Source organism: Fusarium odoratissimum, assembly GCF_000260195.1.
Source record: "Fusarium odoratissimum NRRL 54006 unplaced genomic scaffold supercont1.4, whole genome shotgun sequence".
NCBI lineage: Eukaryota > Fungi > Ascomycota > Sordariomycetes > Hypocreales > Nectriaceae > Fusarium > Fusarium odoratissimum.
In genome coordinates this window covers 1327251-1351435 of record NW_022158690.1, presented here as the reverse complement: position 1 = coordinate 1351435, position 24185 = coordinate 1327251, and the positions used below count along the sequence as shown (strand labels likewise).

Here is a 24185-nt window from a genome sequence, read left to right as displayed (position 1 = left end):
AAGACCCTTGCACATAGCAACAGCCAATCACAAGGGCGAAATCGTCAACTTCACACTTCCACTTAAACCTTGTAGAGTATCGTTTTTCCTTCAGACGTCAGTACATCTTTTTGAACGGTATTGTTTCCAAATAAAAGGTCGTTATAGCACTGATTCGGATATACTACGGTGAATACAACTCAGTATCAATTGCAACTCTAAAGTTGTCTAGAGATATATCACCCACAGAAACCCGACGGTTACATAACCAATAAACCATTCCAGCGCCCATCATTCATCACCCTATATGGTCATTAAAAAGAAGAGTATCTAATTGTATCCTGGAGGCCACTAGAAAATAATACAAGGCGGTGACCTCTCTTGTCTCATTTCATCTCATCACTCATCGTTCACGTAACTGATTCGTCCCCAAGCCCACAATCTCAAACATTATGGGGATAATAGCCACCGCAAACCAAGCAATGCCTATCACATCAGTCAGCAAGGCATTTCTCTGGTCAGGAAAAGATTCCAGAAACTTACCAGTGTAAACCACGAGCTTAGTTACGACCTCGACGTCGTATCGCACACGAGGTTTGATTAATTGCGAGAACATCTCCCGCTCTCCCAATCCGTCCTCAGTGCCCGTAACAAAGATCTCGACCCGATCATCATCGGCGGCCGGTGTTGTCACAACCTCGCCGGTTCCCATCATCTGCTCGAATTCGACGATTCGGTTTGCCTGTGCACCAGACGCCTGAGCTCCCTTGCCAGAATAGTCCTCATGCGTGGTCTGGAGCTCCAGGTTGCTTGACTTGCTCTTCAAGCTATGGTTACTGCTGACACTCTCGCGTCGCTTGCGCTCTCTATACGCCAAGGTCTCGTATGCATCTGCGGCACTCTGAGGACCAATCGACACAGAGCGACCTCGGGTGGTAGGGTTTCGGATACTCTCGACCATGCGTGGGAAGTCGGAGGGCGAAGGGAAAAGAGTATCGATACGAGAGCCTGTTGGTACAGTCTTGTACTTACTAGCAGGCGTGAAGAATCGTCGAGGCATGTTCACGCCAACCTGTTCAAATATTCGGAATAGATGAGGCAAGAGCTTAAGCAGTAGAGGCTTCATCGTCTCGCGCCACGCAAAGACGACAAGAACGCCGAAGACGATCCTAGCCACGTTGGCAGCCAATCCCAAGTGCGTAATATCCACCGATCCTCCACCATGCGCATGAGTCTCCCAAGGATCCAACGCAATCTTGCCGTACGTCCAAGTGCCAAATTCGAGACCAATGACAACACCAGCAAAGGCAACACTGTCATCGTAACATGGACAATCGTCTGCCGGCTCAGGATGAATGCGCACGAGTACAAGGATAATCAAGGCAGCTACGAGAGGCGCAGCCCAAGAGCTGGAGTGCATATATTCATCCAGGGGAGGTCCGTAGTAGAATTCGAGCAGAGAAATAGCGGCACCCATGATAGACCCTACAATTACGTCGAGGAAGCCATGCATGCCACAGTACAAGCGCCCAAATATGATCGAAGCAGCGTAGAAGTATGAGAGACATTCGAGTGCGAACTTGGTGGTTGGAGCTAGCGTGTTATCGGGACTGCGTAGTATCAGAAGCGCATATACAGCGACGGATACGGCATTGGCGCTATGGGTCGAAGGGAAACCATATTCGAGGGCTGCAGAACCAGACATTGTGATTCGGTGCAAAGGAGGCGAAAGTGGTCGCGGGAGAGAGTAGAAGTCCTTGATAAAGCCTGTCCAGAAGACACCGAGCGCAAGAATATGCACAAGTCTACACGATGAAGCATGTCAGTACCTGTTAAATCCTGTAATCTCGAGATTTGTTAATGCAACAGCAGCGCAACATCATGCGGCGCAGCGCAGCGTATGTAGACGATGGAACATGGTGTGACTTACCCCTTGCCAAATGCTGCATAACCACACCAGAAGCAGATGGGTAATCCGATCATGAAGAAGGTATGGGTTCCGAGGTTGGCAGTAATGGCGAAGTAGCTATCGAGAGCTGGAGTCCGTAACTTCTCCTGCATCCACGCAAGGTAAGGTGTCTCCCAGCGGATCAGAGGCAGCATCTGTTGGCGCAGATTGTACCGCCATTTCGGCAGGGCGCGCTTGTCTGCGAGAAGAGCAATCAGCAAAGCGCGCGGCGCGAGAGAGGTCGATATTGAGGCGTACAGTGATCGAGACTTCTCAGTCCGGCATCGGGAACGTCGTCGCCTTTGGCAGAGCCGTTTGTCGTGGGCAGAACCGTCGTGGTCGTAGTGGCAGCGGGAATGTTGGCGCTCAACGGCGGGGCATCGCGTTGAGGGTCGCTCATGGTTTTGCGGCGGGAGTAAAAGTAAGAGATACGTCAATTGCGACGAGTACAAGATCCAATACGACGACGAAACATTGAAGTCAAAGAAGACCCGATAAGGAATGTCGTGAGCCTGAGTGCGGCCTTGGGCTTCAATGGACAGAAGCCCTGCTGAGAATGTAGTTGCAGTGTAGTAGTTTAGTGGGAATAGTTAACCAACGATGGAAGCGGCGGGAGTTTGATCAAGTGGAGTTTTGCACTATGTTACATGAACGGAACCAGACCAGCAGAGGCCAAGGTTCAAGTGTAGAAGGCAGGTAGGTGGTCAGCTATTTGTATATGTATCGGGTAAGGAACAACAATGGTCAATTGATCCTTGTCGTGGGAGAAAAGGGTCAGATTAGGTAGATATTTGTCCGCCATCATCTTGTTTGACTGTTCATCGAAGTCCGCTGCGTTTGGCTTCAACCCTTGGCACTCGCGGAGGACAGCAAGACAAGGCGGCCAAAGAGCCACACAAAATCAGGGTTTAATCAACGGATCGGTTACCTCGCTAACTTAAAACTTCGCGGTTCTCCTCTTCAGTCCCCTGTTGATACCCCAGAAGCGAAACCCATCGTGGAAGCTGATGAGATGCACTAACAAGAAAGCCACTGGTTCATAGGCAGGGGGTTCTGGTCTTGTAGGTATTTACAAAGGCCAACATGGGCGTACTCATAGTTACAAGGAAAACGTCTTGGGTGTGTGCAACAGAGCAATTGCTACTAGGAGACGAATATCGGCCATGACATACAGCCAGCCAGGAACCGATTGCTTGGTCAGGGGTGCTTCGATGGTATTGTCTGGGGCTAAAAGAAAAAAACCAAACAGTCGTACAGTGTGGCAATGACATCGGTGCTGCATGGGAGGTTGGCTAATTAAGCATACAATTGAAAAGCTGGGAATATTCGGCTCGCAACGATCAAAAGCAACCTGAAGAATAAGGAAAATGAAAATAAATTATAAAACATATTCATTTTACAGTACATCGTGGATTTCGATGTATACAGCTTTATCGTAAAGTAAAAAGTCGGGCCTTGGTCTCCATCCAAGTTAATATTTACAGTCTCGACTTCAAATTTCATCACCACATCAAACTCACTATCTGTAAATCACCTCACACATCCCGCCTCCACCACCGCCCATGTCCTTCTCTCTCCGCGGTAAACATGCCATCGTGGTCGGAGGTACCGGTACGCTGGGCTTCCGTATCGCGAGCGCGCTTGCAGACCGCGGCTCTGTTGTGACCATCATGAGCCGTAATGCCGTTGATGATCGCCAAGTCCTTGAGCCCAGACTCAAACCTTTTGAGCCTCTCCCGTACAGGGAGGACTTCGACGGCGGGAGACGCCCAACAGAGCACCAGTTCAAACGCCTGGATGCCCAAAGGGGAGACATTTTCAAGGGTCTATTTCCCACTCTGGGTCCCGTTGATGTCCTCGTCAACTGCGCTGGCACCAGTCAAGCGTCAGCTCTCAAGAGGACCGGCGAAGAGGAAATTCAACGGATCCTTAACCTCAACCTCCGGGCGACTATCCTCGCCTCTAAATATGCCAAATTAACCAATCATGGTGTGTCCCACCAGGCAGTTACTTATCTTCGATAACATCTTCTCACATGTGCTCATAGGATGCATCATCAATGTTTCAAGTCTTATGGCTACCAAAATGGGTGCTGGTGCTACAGTATACGCCGCTTCAAAGGCTGGTGTCATTGGTACGTTCGTGATATATCCCTAATCTTATGCTAATGAATCCCACATTATTATACATGCCAAAAAGAACCTGCTGACTCCATATCGTCGCAGCTTTCACCCGTGCCCTAGCCCTTGAGTATAAAAGTCGCTCTATCCGCGTCAACACATTGCTACCGGGTTGGATACAGAGTCCAATGTGGAATGGTGAGTCTCCCCTTCCTGCGCCTTCAATCCCTGGCGCCTATCACCCTTGCGAAGACGAAAGCCAATGTTAATGTACAATGCCCTGTTTTAGAACTTACTGAGACTGCTCGAGAGGCTTACCTCAAGCAGTGTCCCTTGGGTCGTTTGGGAACGCCCGATGAGGTAGCCGACGCTGCCATGTTTTTGATAACCAACCGCTTCGCCAACAATTGCGTGCTGAACCTGGATGGTGGCTTAAGCGCCAACTAGTAAAGCCATGGTTCCTAGGATATACGCATCGTCCTTTCAACCCCTTGAATTACCCTTCAATCGTCAATGACGATAGCGCCGCCGGCGGCCCGACTTTGGACTTCATCCACATCTACAATATCGGTTCCGGATTCGGTGATCTTGAGTTTCTTGAGAGGTGGTTCACCGTCCTCTCCATGCGGTCTCTTGATACCCTTCGGCTCGGCACTAACGGCCTGCTCATCGTTGAGTTCTCCATTGCCATTCGCGGCGACTGGCTGGAGCTTCTTTGGTCGACGTGGAATCTCAGGGATCTCTGAGAATGTAGCCTTAACCGGTTTCTCGTCTTCTTTCAATGTACTATAAATTGTAAGCCTAGTTCAATAACAACAGAGACAAGGACAAACCCTTCTTGGACATTGATAACCACATTGACGAGCGTGTCTTCGTCGTCCTGGTCGATGACAGTCAAGAATGAGCCCTTCTTGATACCTAGTAGTTTTGTCAGTCCTCCACGAGCAATTCATTTGTCCTTTCAATGAGGCCTTACCAAGATCAGTCAGCTTTTTGGGTAGATTCTCGTCGTCACCGTCTTCAAAACATTCAACCAAGGTTCCTATGTCATTGTTCACGACAAACTCCTTGCCTTCAAATCCCAGTTTTGACATGACGATGTCATCAACGAGATCCTTGAGAGTCGCCCGAGACAGGTCTGCAACAATACTTGTAAAGTAAACACTACATACGGGGCATTCGGGATTTGGCTCTCTGGACCTATCAGGGGCCAGAAGTCGAGCTGGGGCAAAGGGGGTCAAGAAGACCTCCTTGGACTGTGCATACTCGCCCTTCAAAACTTTGAAAGACTGAAGAACACAGAGACCAGCGACGATTGCGTTTGTTGTGGCAATAGCTGGAATAATGTTACCTGCCATCTGTTTGGTATCGAACCGAGACTTCTTGTCAATTCCAAAAATTGTTGAGCGAATGTTGGCACTTGCTGTCACAAAGTCAAGAGTATCAATATCATCCTTGTCAAATGTGATTGTGGGGTCGGGGTCTTCAGGTTTTTTGTTCTTCTTGAGCTCAAGGATTCGCTTGCTTAGTCGGTCAAGACTGTCATTGAAGACCACTAGGCTCTCTTCCAGGGACCAAACCCGCTGATCGTCATTCAGGATCTTGTCCTTGTTGGCGATAGCCTCGCCAGCCTGCGCGAGAATGGTCTGATATTGAAGGGGCTCGGGAGCTCGCCGGGATGTCCACATGCCCTCCACGGAGCGTAGTCGCTCAATGTCGGCGTTGAACACCTTGTCGAATAGCATCTGAGGGAACTTAGACGTGCCAGTAGCATCCCGAATCATCTTGAGAGCTTCAGACTCTTTCTTCAACTCTTCAATCTCTTTGGCTGGCTCTTGTCAGTATGTGCTGCCCCTTAACACAGCATCTCACTTACCGTTGTCGGCATCAGTTGAGTGGTCAAATGCGGCCTGATCTTCACTTGTGCCAAATATCTCACTAAATTCTTTGTTAGCAATCTTTCACAAGTCGATATCTGTATACATACTTAAGCAAATAACTTTTACCCCAGACAATGCAGTGGATGGGTTGACTGGGGGTGCTTCGAATTGTACACACAGGGAAAGACTTGGGTGCTTCCTTGGGAGTGCAGTCGTAGCATGCAGTAACGCCTTTTTTGATAACCTGCACCTGGCCATTGAATCCGGTGGTGCCACTCTCGATCAGGGGTACATCAGCTGCCAGGCACATCTTATTGACGTGCCTGCGCGCTTCGAGGTTATCCAGAGCATTGAAAGCAATGCGGAATTGCTGGAACCAGGCCACAGTGAATTCGTCATCCTTGATATTGGCATGGTGTGCGACAATTTTGACATTGGGATTAAACCGTTCTGCTGCCTCCTTAGCCACCTGCGCGCTGATTAGTATCTAACCAAACTCCATCTTGGGCAGAATGACGCACTAGAGCCTTAGATTTTTTTATGTGTTCGTGACGGAAAAGAAACTGTCGGTTCAGGTTCGAAAGGTCGATGGTATCGAGGTCTACAATATGTATTTCGCCAAAGCCTGTGAGGACGAGGTTCTTGAGTAACTCGCATCCAATTCCGCCAGCACCAACCATGAGCACGCGAGCCTGCGCGATCCAAGTTAGCATACCCACAATGATAAGAAGTGGTCGAGCAAGATCGCCGTGTCGCATCGCATACAGTCCAGTCCTAGATACATCGCTCCGCTCCTGAAGCGTCGGATCGCCTTGGATCCTGGTGCGAGATCAAGGCTGAGAGGCGATATTTAGTTCCATGCATAAGAAACGTACCTGCTTGACAGAGGTATTGAGTGATGCGCCTAGCGACTGCTGGTTATGTCGGTCACGCGTCATGGCCAGCGTGCGTTTTGGGGATGCGTTCTTGGATGGGGCAGTTTTCTTTTGCTGCTGCTCTTGCTGTCGTCGTACTTGTGTTTGTATTTGGGGTTGCTGCGTAGAAGCTGGAGCTGCAGCCGCATTCTGTGTCTGGGCCGGAGCCTGATCGGCGCTTGTCGCATTCATGGTTATAGTGATCGCTTTCTACACGCGGAAACGGGATCGAAAGAGTGGGATAGCCCGATCCGAGGGCTGCGCATCAAGGTCGAGTCGGTGCGCTTGTTGGTGAAGAATGTCGCGATCAGTTGAAGGTGGAAAGGTTGAATAGGATGTTAGTGGTCAGAGAGCTAAGATAGAGCACTCAGCAGGGGAGCGGCGTTGCAGGGCGACCAATCGGACGGGCCTATCACAGAGCTTCGAGCTTCTAAAGCCGGGAATTCTTGGTGTCAAGGCTTAATGATTGGGCTCCGCTGTGTACCTAGGTTGTCAATGAGCACACCACTAACCACCACAACTGGAGGTCCTCGAAGAGCAAGAAAACCTCACACCTTTACATAGGATGCTGAAATAAACTCACCAAAAGACTCCTCAGTTCCTGCTAGCCCAACTGAGTCATTTTATTACTTAATGTCAAGGTTATAGGTTGCTTGCCTCCCCCTAGAAGGCTTGACTTGTTAGCACTCTGACTATTTGTTACTGATGGGTTGGGTGGGATGGTGACGTGCAGATGGACATGCAAGGACAATGAGTGCCTACCTACCTATCTAAGGGGCACTCCAATGAAAGGGTGTTACCAAGTCATCCATTTAGTGAATATCATGTGAATCGGTTGCCTCCAGAAGCATTTGACTATTCACTAACCATCATACAATTCCTTCCTTTGCCGTGTTTCAGCCATGGCAAGCTGCAAGGGACGAATAATACACTGGGCTGTCGGTAGCAGTTATGCGACCGCGGGGCCGCTCCCGGGCCAAAAAAAAAAAAAAAAATTAAGGGATCTGGATACTCGACTGGCCTTGAAAGTCTAGACTGAATCATACAAAGAAAACTGTCCGCCATTGTCACTCTTTGCTTTTGTTTCTCCTCTACGCTTTCTCCTTTTCGCTTGGCTCATTCTCCTTTTCCCTGACGTGTAACAACCCATTTCTCTAGCGATGTCTGACGACGAGGTTGACACCGAACTCTTGGAACTCCTCCGCCAACACCTTCAGGGGAAGATCGATATCCAGGAGGAGCCCGAGACAGGCGTCCTCGAGAGCGCTGAATATGTCTACGACAGTTGCATTGATGTTGCCGTTGACATGCGTGCCTCTAAAAAGGCAGCGGAGAGCATTTACGAGCAAATGCAACAGAAGAGTTACTCAACTGCCACCTGGTCAGAGCATGAACTTCACCCCAAGGCCAAGGACGAAACTACTGTCAACTTCATTTTTACTATGGACTTGCTAAACTTTTCTTTCTGGTCTGAGCTGCCTGATGATGAACGCTTTGCTATTGAGTATCGCGGGAAGAGATGGACTGGTTATTGGAGTTTGGTGGCAGCTCTCCAAAGAGCAATTGATGAAGGTCAGTTATCATTCTTCGCGATGACTCACGCATAGCAAGCTAATACTTCGCCTCACTAAAAGGCATTCCTATCACAGATCCTTTCTACTGGAAGAACGAAGAAGAGTGTACCCTGGAATCCCTCACACATGTTTTCCGGTCATGCACAGAAGAGGAAATTCCCCTCCTTGAGGAACGCTTAGACTGCCTCCGAGAAGCTGGCCAGGTTCTCTTTAAGGTAAGCCAGAACAACTTCAATCCTGACATTTACTAGTAATTCTGACCACATATACCAGCACTACGATGGCTCTGTTGCAGAGCTCATTTACGCTGCTGACGGTTCTGCGGCACGCCTGGTGAATTTGCTGGCGCAGGATTTTGACTGCTTCCGTGATGAGCATCGTTTCGAGGATGGCAAGATGATTCGGTTGATGAAGAGAGCACAAATCCTCGTTGCGGATCTTTGGGCATGCTTCAACGGCGCGTCATACGGCGAATTTCGAGACATCGATAAGATCACCATGTTTGCAGATTATCGTATCCCTCAAATTTTGATGACTATGGGCGCCTTGTATTGTTCTCCAACAGTTGCAGCTGCCATTAAGGACAAGAAGATGATAGAGAGCGGATGTTCATGGGAGCTACAAATACGAGGTAAGTCGTTCAAACTGCAGTCTTATTCTTTTACTGAACAAATTAGCTTGCAGTATCTGGTGTGTTGAGCTGATTCGACGAGAGATTCTGCGTCAACACCCTGACGCTCATGTCAACGCCATCCTAATAGACTTTTTCCTCTATGACAGTATGAAGGAACTAGAAGCGGCGGGTAAGGAGCCCATTCCGCATCATCGGACAAGGAGTATTTGGTACTAGATGGAGGCCGCGAGGCCTGTTCCCTCTAGATTTTTTGTGTGTTTTGAGAGCCAAGTTTAGATCATAGATTTCTTATTCGGCGGGCTTTATGCGCTTATCGAATAATTGAGACAGCAAATAAAGCCACACCGGCACCTGAATATCATTCCCTCAAACACCTTACTCCGTAAACAGCCTCTGGTGACCAAATAACAGGCGGAGACATTTCAGGCCCCTACAGCAGTTGAATTGAGGATCTCATCCATGTGAGCCGTTTCGACTTTATCGTTACCCTTGCTTTCTTCCTTGAGAAGAACAGCGAGGACTTCAACCGGAGGGTTGAGACCCAGACGTTCAGCTCGTTTCCAACGCTTGATGCGAGGCATGCCTATACAGGGCTGTGCGGATTAGCTACGGCGAATCCATGATAGCTCAAGCTGACTTACACCATATTGTGAGCTGACATCGAAATACCGAAGAACCTTCTCACTCAAAGATACACCTTGCTGGTGCAATCGCGGCGTAGTCCATTGGTCTTCAATGGACTTCCAGTACTTCTTGATCTGTGCGTCTGTGACTTTCTCTGCTTGCAGCTCCAATTCAGACTTCGCAGGTTCTGGGACTACCTCAGTCTCTGTCGCTGCCTCAACTTCTTCTTCCTTATCAACTTCTATGGACTCATGGTCGTTGACAACAATATCTTCAACTTCACGCTGTGTAGCATGCTGGCTGGGGTCGAGCTTTGTGATAGAAGCAGAGATGGCAGACTTCTTGGCGCTTTTGGGTACTGGTTTGGTGACTTTGTTTGAGAAACTCAGAGTAGACTGTCCCTTGGCTGGCGGGCCCCTGCTGCGAGTGCTGGCAGCGGATCGTCGAGTTGTGGGCATAGTGGGCTCAGCTCCTAAAACGAGATGGCGCTGCTGAATGCTGAGGATGACGCTTGATGAATTGTAAGTGAAATCTATAGAGCTGTAAACAGGCGCTGGCTGGGGCTGAAGAGTAAAACAAGTTGCAAGCTTAACGGTTAACGTTGAGAGAACGGATGCTTTATGGTGAGTGATGATGATCGAAATGTGAGGTCGTTTATTGAACACAGGCACAGGGTCAGCGACTAGGTTGGGTGGCTCTAATGGGAAGGCTGGAAGGGACCAAATGCATGACGTGCAAGCCTTAAGATTGGCAGGACAACGCGAACTTAAGCGCGAGATCACGTGCGTTATATCATACCCTTTAACACTGATTATTGGCGCAGTTTCATGGCGAAGCAAGAAGTCTCTGTTTCGAATGACATGAATTGGCAATGATCTTTATTTAAACTCACAACAGCCCAGGCCGGTCAATTAGGTACTGCTAGAATTCCTGGTCTTATCCTCAGCTTGTGGATTTCATTGCAACCCACTTATTGTATTGATGCCATCAAGTTCACATATACAAGCTGTTGGTCAAACGTGATAATATGAGCTTGTGATGTCAATCTTTTCTGGCTTTGTCTTGGTGATCGAATCGTCTCATCACCGAGAGCTTCCCATTTCTATTATACCATGATCAACCACCAGTAGCCTCTCGGTAGAACGAAAGGCTCCTGTTTGCGCCAGCAGTGCAGAACATCTCGCTTCTGACAGTCTTCGGTAGCCACTTTACAGACCAAAGAGCTTTGTCCGTCTCACTATGGGTTGCCACACACGCGCTTCGCTCAATTGACCACACCTTGACCTTTCCATCCATTGAACCACTTAGCAGGTACTCTCCAGTATCGCTCCAGTCGAGTGATGTGATCCACGAAGAGTGTCCAGTCAGGTTCCCAACATGTTCTCCGTGTTTCATGTCGTAGAGGGCGATGATTCCAGCGTCACCTGCTGCAGCAAGTCGAGTGTTACCAGGAGAAAAGGCAACTGATCGTACAGGCTTTGCGAGACCTGGCAGCACATGTCAGCAAAATAATATGTAAAAGGTGTGCGAGGCAACCTACCAGATAATGAGTACAGGACTCTTCCTGTATCATTGTTGAAAATGTAGACAGATCCATTCTGGTGGCCGCTAGCAGTGTATTTCCCATCCCGGCTCAAGTCCACTGACATGCCAAAGCTACCAGATCCAGCACTTCCGGTTTCGTACTCACGAATCTTGGGCTTCTTCTCATCCATAACATCCCAGACGTTGACTCGGCCATCGTTGGTAGTAGTAGCCAGGTAAGATCCATTCTCACTCAACGCCATAGCCCAGGCTTCGCCAGGCTTAGATGAAGATCCTGTAATCTCGCCATTCAAACTCCATTCGCCAGTGTCGCTGTCGACTTTCCAAATTTTCACCTCGCCCCCAAATCCAGCACTCGCTGCGACGTTGCCATTCCGTGAGGTGCACACGTGATGACACCCCAGCTTGTGTGCATCTGAGATGGACTGCTTGAGTGGGAACGAAGGATCAGTTGTGTCATGAATGTGAAGCGTAGAAGATCCACTGCCTGATATCACAGCTTTAGGTGTCGTCGCAATGGAAAAGATGTCGGTGATGTGGGCTATACACTTTTAGTAAACTGCGTTCAAGCTCTTGCTTCATTGATTCACCCCGCGGCGGGGAGGTCAAGCTCACCATTATCCACGGTATGCGTGGTCAAATATTGTTTCGACTAGTGAAATTAGTTACCTTTCTATCAATGGCTGAGTCTCCGGTCGGGCTTACCATCTCTCCCACGCCGTGTCAGATGTCGTGCTTCTCTCGCTCTTCAATATGACGTTGTATGAATGAAAGTGCTTGGCTTGGACTGAACTGCGGATGTATGCAAGTGGTCTTGGTGGGGCAACACAGGGTCATAAATATAAAGCTCCAAATCAAGACAAAACATTCAAGATATACCTACCTTAGGTAGGTATGAAGCAATACGGCAACTCCTAGATGACCATTCACCAAATTTTATTAATAGGTAGGATATCACACTATACTCTTGCATACTAAAACCATGTTGCTTCAGATGTTATATACATAGAGTTAAAACACAGTTCTCATTTAGATCTTCGAGCTGCCAGAATATTATTGTGGGAGTTAAAACTTTTACATAGTATATTGTTCATATTCATACAAGGCTCAAACTAAGCCAAAACGCCCATGGTATGCATGATTCCGTGGTGACTATACAGTGGTAAATCATCAATGTTCCATATCCTTTTCTCTTTAGATCGACCTATCATTAGGGTAGTCCTGACGCCAAATTTGTCTCATTTCTATAGTTTGTTAGATTGCGATATGGCCTCGATTATGTCAAGAGGGCAACAATATACCTTCTAAGCAGGTTTGGCATAATCGGTGTGTACGCTTGGGTTGACCACATCCGGGACATTTGCACAAATTGTTCACATCCTTCAGCGCCTTGCCCGCCATTTGTCTGTGTCGTTTTCTCGAATGGGAGACCTTGTTCTTAGGTACCGCTCGTAGCACAGACTCCCAGATATCATCGATAGTGGGGAGGTTTAAGGAAACGCCAGGGATCGCAATCGACAACGACGGGAAGAGCTTCTGGGTGAACTGGCGAAAAGACACCGCAGATAGTACGGTCGGAGAGTAGATTCGGGGGAGAAGCGCAGCAGCCATCTTTACAGAGAGACGTTAATGGGCTTGAAGATGAACGATATATCGGCTTTGGTGGTCCAGTCCCAGTCGAAGTTCCAAGGCCGGTGCTGGGGTCTTTGAAACGAAACGAATTGAATTGATAAATGTCTCAGTACTTCGATGGTAAGTGATTGTTCCCTGATAGAGCTGAAGCGTCTATAGGTCGTCGGGCTCGAATTGGGGTCGCGATGATCAAAATGCGCAAGGCTCCAAATTCCAGCTCAAAAGTCTGATGGCCTGGGCTATCTCGAAATGCCGCCAGCCAATCATCAGCTAACCGACGCACTGACCTACTTGAACCAATGAGAAGCTCGAAACGCGCTTTCCCCCTTTCTTTGGGACCCTGGACCTCCCTGACACCTCCCTTCCAGTAGGGAAATTGTTTGCTAAGGTGGCAGGAAGCCCAGTGCCCGAAAAGTTCCCCCTAGGATCGGTTTCTACGCCGCCTCTCCTAAACCTCCAACTCCCAGCTTCGCTACATCTTCAGGCGTCACTTTGACCTTGCCAACTGTTCGCGCTCGTGTTGACCTTAGTTGCTTCCAGTCCAGTCTTTCTTTCTTGGAATATTCACAACATTCCCGAGCTCTACTCTTACCTTCGCTCACTGTTTTAATCGAACACTTCTCTCCCGTACGAGTTATTCAAGATGGCTGCCGCTCCCCCTAACACTATCTATCCTCAGAGCCATGTCGGTTTCGACAGCATCACTTCTCAGATTGAGAAGAAGCTCTTGAAGCGCGGTTTTCAATTCAACGTCATCTGTGTTGGTAAGTGACGACTCTGTTTCGATTGTCCTTATGGTTTAACCTGCCATGGTGTGATTGCTCGCAGCCCGACTGCCGGTCTGCATTAAGTTTCTATACTAACATGTCTTGCGCATTGTAGGTCAGACCGGCATGGGCAAGTCAACGCTCATCAACACCATCTTCGCTTCTCACCTGATCGACTCCAAGGGTCGCTTCCAGCCCGACGAGCCTATCCGCCAGACCACTGAGATCCAGGCCGTTTCTCACAACATTGAGGAGAACGGTGTCCGACTTAGACTAAACATTGTCGATACTCCCGGTTACGGTGACCTGGTCAACAACGACCGCTGTTGGGACCCCATCGTCAAGTACATCAAGGATCAGCACTCCGCGTACTTGCGCAAGGAGCTCACAGCACAGCGAGAGCGCTACATCCAGGATACCCGTATCCACTGCTGTCTCTTTTTCATCCAGCCATCGGGTCACTCTCTCAAGCCCATTGATATTGTCGTCTTGAAGAAGCTGTCTGATGTTGTTAACGTGGTGCCTGTCATTGCCAAGGCCGACACCCTGACCGTTGAGGAGCGTCAGGAGTTCAAGGAGCGCATCAAGGAGGAGTTTGCTTTCCACAACCTCAAGATGTACCCCTATGATAACGAGGAGTTTGATGATGAGGAGCGTGCTCTGAACGGTCAGATCAAGGTTTGTCTACGTCGCTCGAGTTCAATCAGATTGTGCACATACTAATACGTAATAGAATCTTGTTCCTTTCGCTGTTGTCGGTTCCGAGAAGTCGATCATCGTCAATGGTAAGCAGGTCCGCGGCCGCCAGAACCGATGGGGAGTCATCAACGTTGAGGACGAGACTCACTGCGAATTTGTCTACCTCCGAGACTTCCTTCTCCGAACGCACCTCCAGGACCTTATCGAGACCACCTCTCAGATCCATTACGAGACCTTCCGTGCCAAGCAACTGCTGGCCCTGAAGGAGAGCAGTGCTCACGGTGGGGCTAGCAGCCGACCCATCAGCCCTGCCGCTGACCGCGAGTTGAGCCGAAACTCGCAACGAATGACGATGAACGGCTACTAGGCTGTCTTTTGTTTTTGAAGTTGTGCTGGCGATGGAGCAACGGCGTCTCTGGGCAGCTCGATAGCCCGCATTTGTTACGACCCTCCATATCTTTCACGGCCTGATGTAGAGCAACTCAAAAGTAAATGCTTTGTCAGGAGGGGTTCGCTGGTCGACTTGACCGTAATAGAACCAAGGCCTCTTACATCATTTCGATGATATCGGCATGCGAGCAAGGACAGGGGTAGAATGTTTCGAGGTCCAAAATGAGACAGGAACTGGTCGAATATGACCAGGCTCTTCCTGGCTGCGTACCATTTGACATTTCTACCCGTCAGTCCATATCGAAGCTGTACACGACTTTCTTCTTTTTCTTTCAGTGTTACCCCGGAGAGCTATTTGGCCTTTTTCTATGCTTTAATAAGACCGATTACCCCATACTCTAATCTAGAGTTAGTTTCCTGCCTACATAGTGTATCAATTCCCTTGGAGTTTCTGACGAACTTGTTGTGCCCAATGAAAATGGGTTGTGACTTCGAATGCATTTGCCTGGATCTGTGAAGTCCTTATAACCTTCTCTTGATGGATGTTGGCGTGATATGGCATATCTTAAACTTCGGATAAATCCCAGTTATGTGTAGAATCCTATTGCTTTTGTTGGTCTATGACATCGTGACCGAGCCATCGCATTCGATCATTGTAAAATGTAGCTACATAGAATTCCATGAGCATAGGGTAGCCTGAATATTATAAGTCGAAGATATAAATGAAGGTAGATGTCTATGAAGCCCAAAGCTCCTCTTGGAAAGCTGGTTTTGTTCCGGTTTTCTGGTAGAGTCCTGTCTTTATCCTTCGTCTATTTACTCTGAAGCAATGGTAAATGTTTATCTTGTGTCTCTGGTTGGCCAATATTGAAGTAGTGTTTTCCAGCTAACTATGATGAACAGAAATGGAGGCATTCTCCGCACTGTGGAGATACAGAACATAGTTCATTGCTCAACTTATATTTCATGAGCCGATGACATCAAGTATAGATGGGCTTCCGCCCAAATATCAACATGCCCGAGTCTTAGGACCTCATACTGCGCGATAAGCTACCACAAATAGAAATCGATGATCTCTACGGTACCAACGACCATGGTATGAGACCCCGGTCACGAGGTATCACGGAAGACTTGATCAATGACACAGAAGCCCTTTGAAGCGTCGCCCTGAGTTAAGTGCTACTCGTGACCGAGTATGTATGATACGTTCCATGACCGGGGCATCTTCATTAGGTATGACATGTGGTTTCCAGGTGAGCTCCTGTTATACCATTGGCTGCAGGACTGCATCCCTAGACGACAACAGTGTAAGTCAAATTCCCACGCTCACTTGTCCCCATTGATGGCCAAACTGGTATCACTACTCTGCATTTCAACCCACTGTTTAGCTGCAAACATCCGGTGACCCAAAGTATACTACAACTGTAAGCAGCACGATTCATTTTAGGGAGCAAAGGTAAAGATCGCCTATGGTTTACCGACATAGCTCCCTGTCAGCATGGCGATATTGATGCCAAGAAAAACGCTGTTACAGTCAAAGCTGCCAGTAATTTAACTTCTGCAACTAGAGATTGCAGTGGTGCAAGGATGTTGAGCGACAAGCGCACATTTAAAACGTGGTGGGACCGTTCAGGAAACCCTTCAACGGTCATTTGTCATTGAGCAACAGTGAATGGTTGATCGAACCAGATCAGATCTGAGTGGTTTAAGTGGCTTGACAAGCAGATGTGATTCACCAATGGCTGTTGAGCGTCCCGTATCTTTTTTTTTTTTGACTTTGATATCTGTCTTATAAACAGTCTCAGATTCCTTCTGTTTTGTCCACCCATTCCCGTCAACCTGCCTTCGAGACCCCGTTCTCATCGTTCAGTCGCCGAATCTAGACTGCAAACAGCAAAGTGAGTTCCCCATCCAGCGCCAACGAACCCCGGCAACGACCCGACTAGGTCGGGGATCCTTGTAAACACAAGGGTCCTGTAATTCTTCAGTTGCTCGTTCGGGCAAGAATAATGAGTGAGTTAGATGACTTGCAATTGATGTTGATTGATTATCATTCCTCTCACCTTCTGAGATGATACAATGACATCTATCTAGTACTACCTCAGTACGGTACTGTTTGCTATCCATATTGGAGACCTCGTATAGAGCATTCTAAACCCAACACTTAACTTGTTTACGTATCTTGGCTTCTGCCGGAACCTGATCTATTCATGCTAAAGCCAAAATGCCATGGCCGGTCTCCCGATAGTGGTGTAATAGACTGCAAACGGTCCAGGTTTGCGGCGTTGATGTCTTGTGTTTATTGTTGATTTTGATGGGATCTATGCACCAATCCCCTTTCCATCAATTAAATGCTTGGCCTCGGTATCCTTTCTTATTTGAGCTTGCCTCTTCCGCTGCACTGGGATTTCGTCTGAATCTAGATCGTACTGCACCTGCTCATATCTGTTCCCGTCTAACCTTCTCGTTTGGTTGTTGCATGCCTGTGACACTTCCGCCTCCACATTGAAGCAGTATTTGCTGGTTGACCCATCACTGTCAGTCGCTGACATTTATCCTAATCTTCTCCCACTTCCACTCTTACTCTCCTCCTCCACCACGTTGCTTGCTCTTTCTTCCAATCCCATACGCTCCTTCTTCGCCAAGCGATTGTTCTCGAATTGTGGTCCTTTCGCTTCTTATCGCTCTTTCTCATCGAGATCGGTTCATTTCGTGCCTTGATTTTACCTACTACCTAAGGTTCTCCTTGTTCATCTTCGCTCTCCTCACCAGCACCATCAGTCAACAACGCAACCTTTTGCCGTAAATTAAGCTGTTTGCGTTGCGTTCTTCCAGGTCTACAATTGACTCTTGCACTATTACCACGACTTTTGAGAAAAGCCAATACAGAAAGATTCAGTAGCACGTTATCGCTATGCTTGTATGTCCACTCACCTCGCGCCACTGTACATGGCGCATTACCATTCGTTACACCACATATTGACAGGCGTACTAGATCAAAGCCGCCCTCATGGCCCTTGGGGCCGCGGTTGTCGGCGCCGTGCCTCCTCTGGAGATCAAGGGAGCCGACTTCATCAACCCCGAGACTGGCGACAAATTCCAGATTGTTGGTATGGCCTACCAACCTGGAGGCAGTGCCGGTTACGATCCTTCCAGCGGAAGAGATCCTCTCAGTCACAAAGACGAATGCATGCGAGATGCTGCTCTCATGCAGATCCTTGGTATCAATGCGATCCGTGTTTACAACCTGGATCCTAACATCAACCATGATGAGTGTGCTAGTATTTTCAATGCTGTAAGTGATCTGGCTCAGCCTACGTGGGTGATGATCTAACATACTTTGTTAGGCCGGCATGTACATGATGATTGATGTCAACTCTCCTCTGCCTGGTGAGGCTCTTCACTCGGAGAAGCCATGGGAGAGTTACTACACTGCCTACCTTAATCGCACCTTTGCCATCACCGAGGCGTTTGGCAACTACCCAAATACCCTTCTATTCTTCTCCGCCAACGAGGTCATCAACAACCAGGCCACTGCTGAGTTTGCCCCTCAGTATATCCGTGCTGTCACCCGCGATCTCAAAAACTACATCAAGAACAACTTGAAGCGCCAAATTCCTGTTGGCTATTCCGCCGCTGACGTCCGCGATGTTCTGTGGGATACTTGGAACTACCTTCAGTGCGCCGATTCGGAGGACAAGGGTGATATGAGCCGTGCTGACCTCTTTGCGCTCAACTCTTACTCATGGTGTGGACCTGAGGCCACCTTTGAGACTTCTTCTTACGACGATCTTGTTGCTGGCTTCAACTCAACCTCTATCCCGATCTTCTTCAGTGAATATGGGTGCAACAAACCTCAACCTCGTTACTGGAACGAGACTCAAGCCATGTACGGAGACGAAATGACCCCGGTCTTCTCGGGTGGCGTCGTGTACGAGTATACTGAGGAGGACAACAACTATGGCCTCGTCAAGATTACTGGAGACAAGCTTCGCATTCTCGGAGACTTCAACCGCCTCAAGAACCAGTTTGCTAGGATTAACTGGAAGGAGGTCCAATCTCAGCCTGCAAGCAAGAGCTCTCCGAAGGCTCCGGCTTGTAAGGCTAGCATCATCGAGGATAGCGGTTTCGACAACAACTTTACTCTTCCAACTATCCCTGACGATGCACAAAAGCTGGTCGACAACGGTATTAAGAACAAGCCTAGCGGAAAGATCATCGATATCTCGGACTGGAACGTCAAGCTTGATGTCAGTAACGCTGATGGCAGTGCTATGAAGAACCTTAAGGTCATTCCCCTGAAGGACGACGAGTCCAATGCGTCTGGTAAGAACGACGCAGACACAGGGAGCGAGACTACCGATGACAATAACAGTACCAACACCGACAACAGCACCAACTCAAATGGTGGAGATGCCAAGGATGATGAGGATGCTGCTATTCTTAACCGCCCTTTGGCTTGGGCTATGGCCCTACCTTTGGCCGCCATGGTGTTTGCGCTTTAGGGGCCTGTCTGGAACAGGCACAAGAAGCAAGCGGAAAACGAATAATGTGCTGCATTTGGTACGTGGAACGGGAAGTCACAACACGTTTGATTTCTTCAGATACGAAAAGTATACGATACCACCCGCCCCACCATCTGGTGACATGACGACTACTTCTCAGGCTCAGATTCTGAGCCTGCTCACTGGAAGGTTCTTGAGATCCTCTCAATTTGAGCTTTTTATACAGATACACTGTTTGTTATTGACTTAAGAATTACATGGACTTAATTGCTCGGGATTGCACAACTCTGCCAGGCTGTGGCATGTGAAAGTAACTGAACAGTAGGGCATACTAAATGTCAAGTTCCCAATGCCATCAGTACTTGGTCGACTCAGCATTATCATATCCTGCCGCCATTTTGATCATCGTGCCTCTATTGCCCAGTATCTGCATCCATATGAAAGAGGCAGTACAATTCCTTTCCTATTGCCTTCTTCAACATGAACCGCAAAAAACATTACTGCACAGCACACATTTACACCTATGCCTATAGACCTCCTTCGAGGCGATTACTCCGCACCCTTATTGGATGCGTTGAAAGACGTCGGGTTTTCATCAATTTGCCCTGATGCTACTTTTTCAAACAAGACTCTGCCTTGATGTCATTCTACGCGGTTCGAGTCTCTCCTCGATTACGTCAGAGACAATGATTCGACATTCCCCTCTAGATATAGAAAGATACAACGAACCCAATAAATCAATCTGGCTTGGTCAACAATAGGAAGACAAACTATGGAAGAAAACCGCACGTAAGCGGATGATACATTGAAATGTATTTAATATCCATGCAACATCAATGGAGCTTGCAACACAGCATCTTATACATAAGCATCTTGGATAACTAAGAGGCTCATCAAATCCATAAGTGTCATCAGATCTATTAGCTTTCTTTCCGTTATAGCTCAAATACTGCCGTACACGGCTTGTTCGACCATTTTTGGTCCCAAGCCCCAAGAATTGCATCGCACCACCTGGTACCCGTTTGTCTATCTTGCAGTACAAAAAGTCGTTCATCCCTTCATACTATACCAATCCCCTGGTAAAGTTTTCAACCCCTTAAGCCTGGAACTCCTGTGCCTTGCTCTCCTCCCACTTGCCAGGGACGAGGGCCAGAGGCACAATACCAGAGACGTGCATCTCAGGGCCAAAGATCTTGGCGTTGAGGCCGAGCTCCTGAGTGGCGGCCTTCATGTTCTTCAGACCCTCTTGGTAGTTGGGACCGGCACGTCGCACCCAGATAGAAACATTGTGCTCGATCAACTTAGGAGCGAAGTCTCGCAGAGCCCGGATAACACCCTTGAAAGTGCTGGCGACGTTGGTGAAGTTGGCAATACCACCACCGATGAAGAGAACCTTGCCCTCATCGCTTTGAGGAGCACGGAGGAGGAGGTCAAGAACAGTTCGAGCGTAGTGGTAGGTCTGAGACTCGGTGGGAGCACCGGAGTACTCACCGTAGTTGGCGAGCTCGTCGGCGAAACCAGCAGAGGCAATGGCATCGGCGTAGACGACGGAAGCACCACCACCAGCAACAAGGGTCCAGATACGGCCCTTGGCGTTCAGAACGGTGAGCTTCAGGGAAGCACCAGTCTTAGCGTCGAGGTCAGCGATGTAAGCCTCCTCCTTGGTCAGCTCACGACCGAAGGGGGCGGGGAACTCCATAGGAGGGCCGGCATCGATGTTGATCTTGCCATCAGCAGAGGGAGCAATGTTGGTAAGACCGAGAGCAGCAGGAGATCGAGCAATGGCCCACTTGACACCACACTCGAAGTCGGCAGTCTGGTCGAGCTTGGCAGCAAGATCGAGGAAGTGGACAGCGGCGGAGGTCTTGTCCTCGTTGGGAATGACAACGAGAGGGTTGATCTCGAGATACGTGAACTGGCAGTCAACGTAGACGGCATAGAGGCGGGTGATGAAGTCAACAAGGACGTTGTGGACGCCCTGGGGAACCTTCTTGAGAAGAGTAGCAGCAATCTCCTCGTTGGAAGGGTACTCGGCGAGGTCCACGGGGATCAAGAGCTTCTCAGCCTTAGCGTCAACATCGCCGACATCAACACCGCCCTCGTGGGTGAAGAGGATCCAGTCGCCCTATAGATGAAGGTATCAGTAAATTAGGTCCAGATAGTTTGGCAGTTGGATGTAGGCCGGAAAACCGGTACTGGCTGTGGGGTTGGTCGCGGAAGGGTCCGAGAAGAACGGGGGTTGTTTCCGACGATTTCTTATCGCGGCATCCGTTCGCCCGTTTCGGTACAAAGAAGGATTGCCGGCACAGGTAGAACGAGCCCACAATTAGACTATGCAACGCCGAGCAGCAAATACAAGTTGCTGCGGACCCCTTTCTTCTCTTTAGATTCTTTCCCTCTCTTCCTATTCCCTTATTTCGATTTCAAGATCTTCATATTGGGAATATCTAGCGCCCAAGGAACTCATCCAAAATCACAAGAGGGAACAATGCTTCAACTTACATCACGGACTGAGTTGATGTTGATGTAGTACTCAGTGTCTTGAGGATGAGGAACAAAAGGCTCGACGAGGAATTGTCTCAACACACCAGTGGTGTGCTCAACCTGCTGCTCCTTACCGGCTCGCTCAGCGACCCAAGCCTTAGCCTCAGGCCAGGTCTTGTTAAGGGCCAAAAGACCACTCTTTCCTCGTCGCTTGATGAGCTGATCGGGCTTGGCAACGAACTTGGCGTCGGGCTGGAGGAGCCAAGGGTAGGTGACCTCAGCCTGGTTCAGAATATCCTCAACATTGGCATCCTCGGGGAAGTGCAGCGAGGCGAGTCTGCTGGGAGGGTTGTGAGTAGTAGGCGCAGGAAGAGGACTGGGCTTGATAACGGGAGCGCGGGTGAGGTGGTAGTTGAGGATGGCCTTGCCGTCGGCCTCGAGAATCGATTTGGCGGACATTTTTAATTATGAGGAAAGGAGGAGAAACGCAGAGTTTAGAATGAATTGGCGAGTGTCGGTTTATTCCTTTTCTTCAATTCTGGTGGAGAGAATCTGGTTAGCAAATGCTGAGTCTGGTCTGGTTCAAGGATGATCGGTGTTGTCTCGCAGGCATAAAATCGATTCGAATGGTTCAGCTCAGGATTGGAGTTGAAACAACAGCCAGGGCTGACAAAACTAAACAGTGGATTTCACAGCGGTTTATACGAGCGCAAGACTCAATGCTCAAGTGAAGCAGTCATGATTGCGATTGACTTTGGCTCTTTGAAGAGAGTTGACGACCGTTCGGCGGGGGAAAAAGCACACACTCACCACTGCACACGAGCTCAAGTGGGCTGCAACAATGAAGTTGAAATTGAGGATTGGAGGGAGAGATGAGATTATGACAGAGAGACGGGCAAAAAGTAAGGGAAAGAGAAGAGGATGAAGATTGCTCAAGACGATGAGAGAGGTGAGAATGGAGGAGCAAATAGAAGCAGCGAGAGTTTGGAACGAGACACTGCAAGTTGAGGAGTGTGTGAGTGAGGGTGAGCTCTCTCGAAAAAACCACTGGTCCTGAACTGAAGGAAGCTCAATGGAAGGGGAAGACACCCGAAGCGGGTGGAGTGGAGGGGTCAAGTTGAAGGGGGGAGTGGAGGGGCGCTCGACAACCTGGCCTGGCGTGGCCTGGGCTAGGAGCCTGGGGCGGGCGGTCAGTGGAGGGTACCTGGAGCTACAGAGTCGATCAGCGCGTGGCGGAGGTACCTGGGCCCTGAAATCCATTGGGGACGGGGTCCAAAAAGCGATGAGGGATTGTCAAGTACCGGTACATGGACAATGTCACTCCGACTCCAAGCTGTTGAGGACCAGGGTGGACCAGGGGGAGACGACCGACACCTTGAGTTACGTACGACAGGTCGATTCGAATTTCATCAAACCGCCGAAAACCGCAGCAGCCAATTTACGCACCGCACGCTACGATCCGATTCTTATCCAGCCCAATCGATTCAGAATTTCGGAAGCTTTCGTGAGTTGTTCGGCCACTTCTTCTCGTGAGTCTTTTTCATTGCTTTTTGGGGAAGATCATGATCCAGACATCAGATACAGCCTGTAGATGGCCTAAGCACCGGTTGGCTCCGGGGTACGCGAAGCGAGTCGCCTGCCCCAAAGACTTGGATACCAAAACAAAAATGGAAGTCTTCCATTTGATGAGATTGGCAAAGATTGACTCGGGTTCCGGGGAAGTGCCCATAGCTGACCTTGCGGTGAGTTCGAGGACGTACCTCAACTCAAGGTGAAGCGAGCCTACGAGGTGACACCAGCCCAGTGGCTGTTTTGGTTTTGGTGGTCAGCGCCTGGGCTGGACGCCACCCCCGACATGGTCTAAGCTTGATTTCCTGCCCCTCCATTCCCCTCCATGATGGACCTCGCCTCACCTCAAGCTCTTGAGCTATCCGATTCTATTCAGTGCTATTCACTCCGAACCCACAACTACCGGTTGGCTACGGGTTCGGTATCCATCAAATCGCATATCCAAGCTTCCGATGTTCGGTGGAGAGAAATTTCTTTACAGGACAGGCTGTGCAAGCATGCATGCCTTTTTGGAACTGCAGACCATCTGTGGAACATCAATCGGACAGTCTAGATAGTCCAGGAGGAGGAGACCCAAGATGAGAAAGTGGCTTCATTTTGACGGGTAGGGAATTTCAACGCAGTTACAGATGCAAATGCAGGCTGTTTAGTGACAGTCAAAGTTTCACTTGATTCATCTTTCTAGCCTTGCTATTGTACCAAGGCGGTAGGGCTAGCTTCAGTCCAGCCGCCCTTGGCCAATGTGAGCATGTGTGTGTCCCACTCAACAATGATTCCATGCCGCCTTTCCATTCCCCTACCTGGGAAAGGGTCTGGTAGGATTGGAAGGCTGTCGGACCTCAACATGATACCACCACCAGCCAAGAAAATCACCGACTTGACCAAGGGCGCCTGATCATGAGCCTGCCAGTTTCCTGAAGC

The 24185-nt window shown here is 49.0% G+C and overlaps 10 protein-coding genes across 19 annotated transcripts; 5 read left to right on the top strand and 5 right to left on the bottom strand.

The window, feature by feature from the left end:
• Positions 1-112: 112 nt before the first annotated feature.
• On the bottom strand, positions 113-2814 carry FOIG_03627 (uncharacterized protein). 3 transcript variants are annotated; one of them, XM_031201590.1, is made up of 4 exons: positions 2186-2814; positions 1910-2126; positions 523-1784; positions 113-465 (listed from the first exon to the last, which is right to left on the bottom strand). In XM_031201590.1, the coding sequence occupies exons 1-4, from the start codon at positions 2325-2327 to the stop codon at positions 383-385; spliced, it is 1704 nt and encodes a 567-aa protein (XP_031069114.1). In that variant the 5' UTR covers positions 2328-2814; the 3' UTR covers positions 113-382. The 3 variants fall into 3 exon arrangements, with proteins under 3 accessions (XP_031069114.1, XP_031069115.1, XP_031069116.1); XM_031201591.1 differs by having other exon boundaries at positions 1910-2814; XM_031201592.1 differs by lacking the exons at positions 1910-2126; positions 2186-2814 and having other exon boundaries at positions 523-1884.
• Positions 2815-3398: 584 nt separating this feature from the next.
• Positions 3399-4992, top strand: FOIG_03626 (uncharacterized protein). Of its 3 annotated transcripts, XM_031201587.1 has the most exons (4): positions 3399-3916; positions 3975-4061; positions 4153-4245; positions 4337-4992. In XM_031201587.1, exons 1-4 carry the CDS (start codon positions 3490-3492, stop codon positions 4492-4494), a joined length of 765 nt encoding a protein of 254 aa, XP_031069111.1. In that variant the 5' UTR covers positions 3399-3489; the 3' UTR covers positions 4495-4992. The 3 variants fall into 3 exon arrangements, with proteins under 3 accessions (XP_031069111.1, XP_031069112.1, XP_031069113.1); XM_031201588.1 differs by having other exon boundaries at positions 3431-3916; positions 4153-4902; XM_031201589.1 differs by having other exon boundaries at positions 3431-3916; positions 3975-4902.
• Positions 3984-7217, bottom strand: FOIG_03625 (ubiquitin-like 1-activating enzyme E1 B). Of its 4 annotated transcripts, XM_031201583.1 has the most exons (7): positions 6803-7217; positions 6449-6619; positions 6035-6396; positions 5924-5985; positions 5024-5875; positions 4881-4965; positions 3984-4833 (listed from the first exon to the last, which is right to left on the bottom strand). In XM_031201583.1, the coding sequence occupies exons 1-7, from the start codon at positions 7031-7033 to the stop codon at positions 4551-4553; spliced, it is 2046 nt and encodes a 681-aa protein (XP_031069107.1). In that variant the 5' UTR covers positions 7034-7217; the 3' UTR covers positions 3984-4550. The 4 variants fall into 4 exon arrangements, with proteins under 4 accessions (XP_031069107.1, XP_031069110.1, XP_031069109.1 ...); XM_031201586.1 differs by having other exon boundaries at positions 3984-4965; positions 6803-7183; XM_031201584.1 differs by having other exon boundaries at positions 4070-4833; positions 4881-5875; positions 6803-7178.
• A 290-nt stretch (positions 7218-7507) lies between these two features.
• Positions 7508-10391, top strand: FOIG_03624 (uncharacterized protein). The gene is made up of 4 exons (XM_031201582.1): positions 7508-8413; positions 8476-8630; positions 8689-9046; positions 9093-10391. The coding sequence occupies exons 1-4, from the start codon at positions 8002-8004 to the stop codon at positions 9263-9265; spliced, it is 1098 nt and encodes a 365-aa protein (XP_031069106.1). The 5' UTR covers positions 7508-8001; the 3' UTR covers positions 9266-10391.
• FOIG_03623 (DNA polymerase delta subunit 4) lies at positions 9028-10460 on the bottom strand. The gene is made up of 2 exons (XM_031201581.1): positions 9691-10460; positions 9028-9642 (listed from the first exon to the last, which is right to left on the bottom strand). The coding sequence occupies exons 1-2, from the start codon at positions 10129-10131 to the stop codon at positions 9472-9474; spliced, it is 612 nt and encodes a 203-aa protein (XP_031069105.1). The 5' UTR covers positions 10132-10460; the 3' UTR covers positions 9028-9471.
• A 41-nt stretch (positions 10461-10501) lies between these two features.
• On the bottom strand, positions 10502-12077 carry FOIG_03622 (uncharacterized protein). The gene is made up of 4 exons (XM_031201580.1): positions 11924-12077; positions 11834-11870; positions 11214-11759; positions 10502-11160 (listed from the first exon to the last, which is right to left on the bottom strand). Exons 1-4 carry the CDS (start codon positions 11924-11926, stop codon positions 10790-10792), a joined length of 957 nt encoding a protein of 318 aa, XP_031069104.1. The 5' UTR covers positions 11927-12077; the 3' UTR covers positions 10502-10789.
• A 1112-nt stretch (positions 12078-13189) lies between these two features.
• On the top strand, positions 13190-15331 carry FOIG_03621 (uncharacterized protein). The gene is made up of 3 exons (XM_031201579.1): positions 13190-13614; positions 13733-14295; positions 14351-15331. The coding sequence occupies exons 1-3, from the start codon at positions 13494-13496 to the stop codon at positions 14681-14683; spliced, it is 1017 nt and encodes a 338-aa protein (XP_031069103.1). The 5' UTR covers positions 13190-13493; the 3' UTR covers positions 14684-15331.
• A 1788-nt stretch (positions 15332-17119) lies between these two features.
• On the top strand, positions 17120-19968 carry FOIG_03620 (uncharacterized protein). Its single transcript, XM_031201578.1, has 3 exons — positions 17120-17626; positions 17702-18001; positions 18054-19968. Exons 1-3 carry the CDS (start codon positions 17621-17623, stop codon positions 19209-19211), a joined length of 1464 nt encoding a protein of 487 aa, XP_031069102.1. The 5' UTR covers positions 17120-17620; the 3' UTR covers positions 19212-19968.
• FOIG_03619 (ATP-citrate synthase subunit 2) lies at positions 17982-23169 on the bottom strand. 3 transcript variants are annotated; one of them, XM_031201576.1, is made up of 4 exons: positions 23084-23169; positions 22506-22905; positions 21714-22233; positions 17982-21336 (listed from the first exon to the last, which is right to left on the bottom strand). In XM_031201576.1, the coding sequence occupies exons 3-4, from the start codon at positions 22152-22154 to the stop codon at positions 20308-20310; spliced, it is 1470 nt and encodes a 489-aa protein (XP_031069100.1). In that variant the 5' UTR covers positions 22155-22233; positions 22506-22905; positions 23084-23169; the 3' UTR covers positions 17982-20307. The 3 variants fall into 3 exon arrangements, with proteins under 3 accessions (XP_031069100.1, XP_031069099.1, XP_031069101.1); XM_031201577.1 differs by having other exon boundaries at positions 19771-21336; positions 22506-23169; XM_031201575.1 differs by having other exon boundaries at positions 21714-23169.
• Positions 22768-23286, top strand: FOIG_03618 (uncharacterized protein; the record flags this gene model as incomplete). The annotated part of the gene is made up of 1 exon (XM_031201574.1): positions 22768-23286. The coding sequence occupies one exon, from the start codon at positions 22768-22770 to the stop codon at positions 23284-23286; it is 519 nt and encodes a 172-aa protein (XP_031069098.1).
• Between the last annotated feature and the right edge of the window lie 899 nt (positions 23287-24185).

Excerpts from the sequence above, each read along its gene's own strand:
- FOIG_03627 (XM_031201590.1), bottom strand. The coding sequence starts at position 2,327 with ATGAGCGACCCTCAACGCGATGCCCCGCCGTTGAGCGCCAACATTCCC. Across the intron at positions 2,127-2,185 it reads ACTGAGAAGTCTCGATCACT|ACAAGCGCGCCCTGCCGAAA; the intron begins GTACGCCTCAAT and ends CTCTTCTCGCAG. Across the intron at positions 1,785-1,909 it reads TATGCAGCATTTGGCAAGGG|ACTTGTGCATATTCTTGCGC; the intron begins GTAAGTCACACC and ends TTCATCGTGTAG.
- FOIG_03626 (XM_031201587.1), top strand. The coding sequence starts at position 3,490 with ATGTCCTTCTCTCTCCGCGGTAAACATGCCATCGTGGTCGGAGGTACC. Across the intron at positions 3,917-3,974 it reads TGCCAAATTAACCAATCATG|GATGCATCATCAATGTTTCA; the intron begins GTGTGTCCCACC and ends ATGTGCTCATAG. Across the intron at positions 4,246-4,336 it reads ACAGAGTCCAATGTGGAATG|AACTTACTGAGACTGCTCGA; the intron begins GTGAGTCTCCCC and ends GCCCTGTTTTAG.
- FOIG_03625 (XM_031201583.1), bottom strand. The coding sequence starts at position 7,033 with ATGAATGCGACAAGCGCCGATCAGGCTCCGGCCCAGACACAGAATGCG. Across the intron at positions 6,397-6,448 it reads TAAAAAAATCTAAGGCTCTA|GTGGCTAAGGAGGCAGCAGA; the intron begins GTGCGTCATTCT and ends ATCAGCGCGCAG. Across the intron at positions 5,876-5,923 it reads CTCAACTGATGCCGACAACG|CCAAAGAGATTGAAGAGTTG; the intron begins GTAAGTGAGATG and ends GACAAGAGCCAG.
- FOIG_03624 (XM_031201582.1), top strand. The coding sequence starts at position 8,002 with ATGTCTGACGACGAGGTTGACACCGAACTCTTGGAACTCCTCCGCCAA. Across the intron at positions 8,631-8,688 it reads CTGGCCAGGTTCTCTTTAAG|CACTACGATGGCTCTGTTGC; the intron begins GTAAGCCAGAAC and ends CACATATACCAG. Across the intron at positions 9,047-9,092 it reads ATGGGAGCTACAAATACGAG|CTTGCAGTATCTGGTGTGTT; the intron begins GTAAGTCGTTCA and ends TGAACAAATTAG.
- FOIG_03623 (XM_031201581.1), bottom strand. The coding sequence starts at position 10,131 with ATGCCCACAACTCGACGATCCGCTGCCAGCACTCGCAGCAGGGGCCCG. Across the intron at positions 9,643-9,690 it reads ATGTCAGCTCACAATATGGT|CCCTGTATAGGCATGCCTCG; the intron begins GTAAGTCAGCTT and ends TAATCCGCACAG.
- FOIG_03622 (XM_031201580.1), bottom strand. Across the intron at positions 11,760-11,833 it reads CACGCATACCGTGGATAATG|CCCACATCACCGACATCTTT; the intron begins GTGAGCTTGACC and ends AAAAGTGTATAG. Across the intron at positions 11,161-11,213 it reads AGTCCTGTACTCATTATCTG|GTCTCGCAAAGCCTGTACGA; the intron begins GTAGGTTGCCTC and ends ATGTGCTGCCAG.
- FOIG_03621 (XM_031201579.1), top strand. The coding sequence starts at position 13,494 with ATGGCTGCCGCTCCCCCTAACACTATCTATCCTCAGAGCCATGTCGGT. Across the intron at positions 13,615-13,732 it reads ATTCAACGTCATCTGTGTTG|GTCAGACCGGCATGGGCAAG; the intron begins GTAAGTGACGAC and ends TGCGCATTGTAG. Across the intron at positions 14,296-14,350 it reads CTCTGAACGGTCAGATCAAG|AATCTTGTTCCTTTCGCTGT; the intron begins GTTTGTCTACGT and ends AATACGTAATAG.
- FOIG_03620 (XM_031201578.1), top strand. Across the intron at positions 18,002-18,053 it reads GTGCTAGTATTTTCAATGCT|GCCGGCATGTACATGATGAT; the intron begins GTAAGTGATCTG and ends ATACTTTGTTAG.
- FOIG_03619 (XM_031201575.1), bottom strand. The coding sequence starts at position 22,154 with ATGTCCGCCAAATCGATTCTCGAGGCCGACGGCAAGGCCATCCTCAAC. Across the intron at positions 21,337-21,713 it reads ACATCAACTCAGTCCGTGAT|GGCGACTGGATCCTCTTCAC; the intron begins GTAAGTTGAAGC and ends CTTCATCTATAG.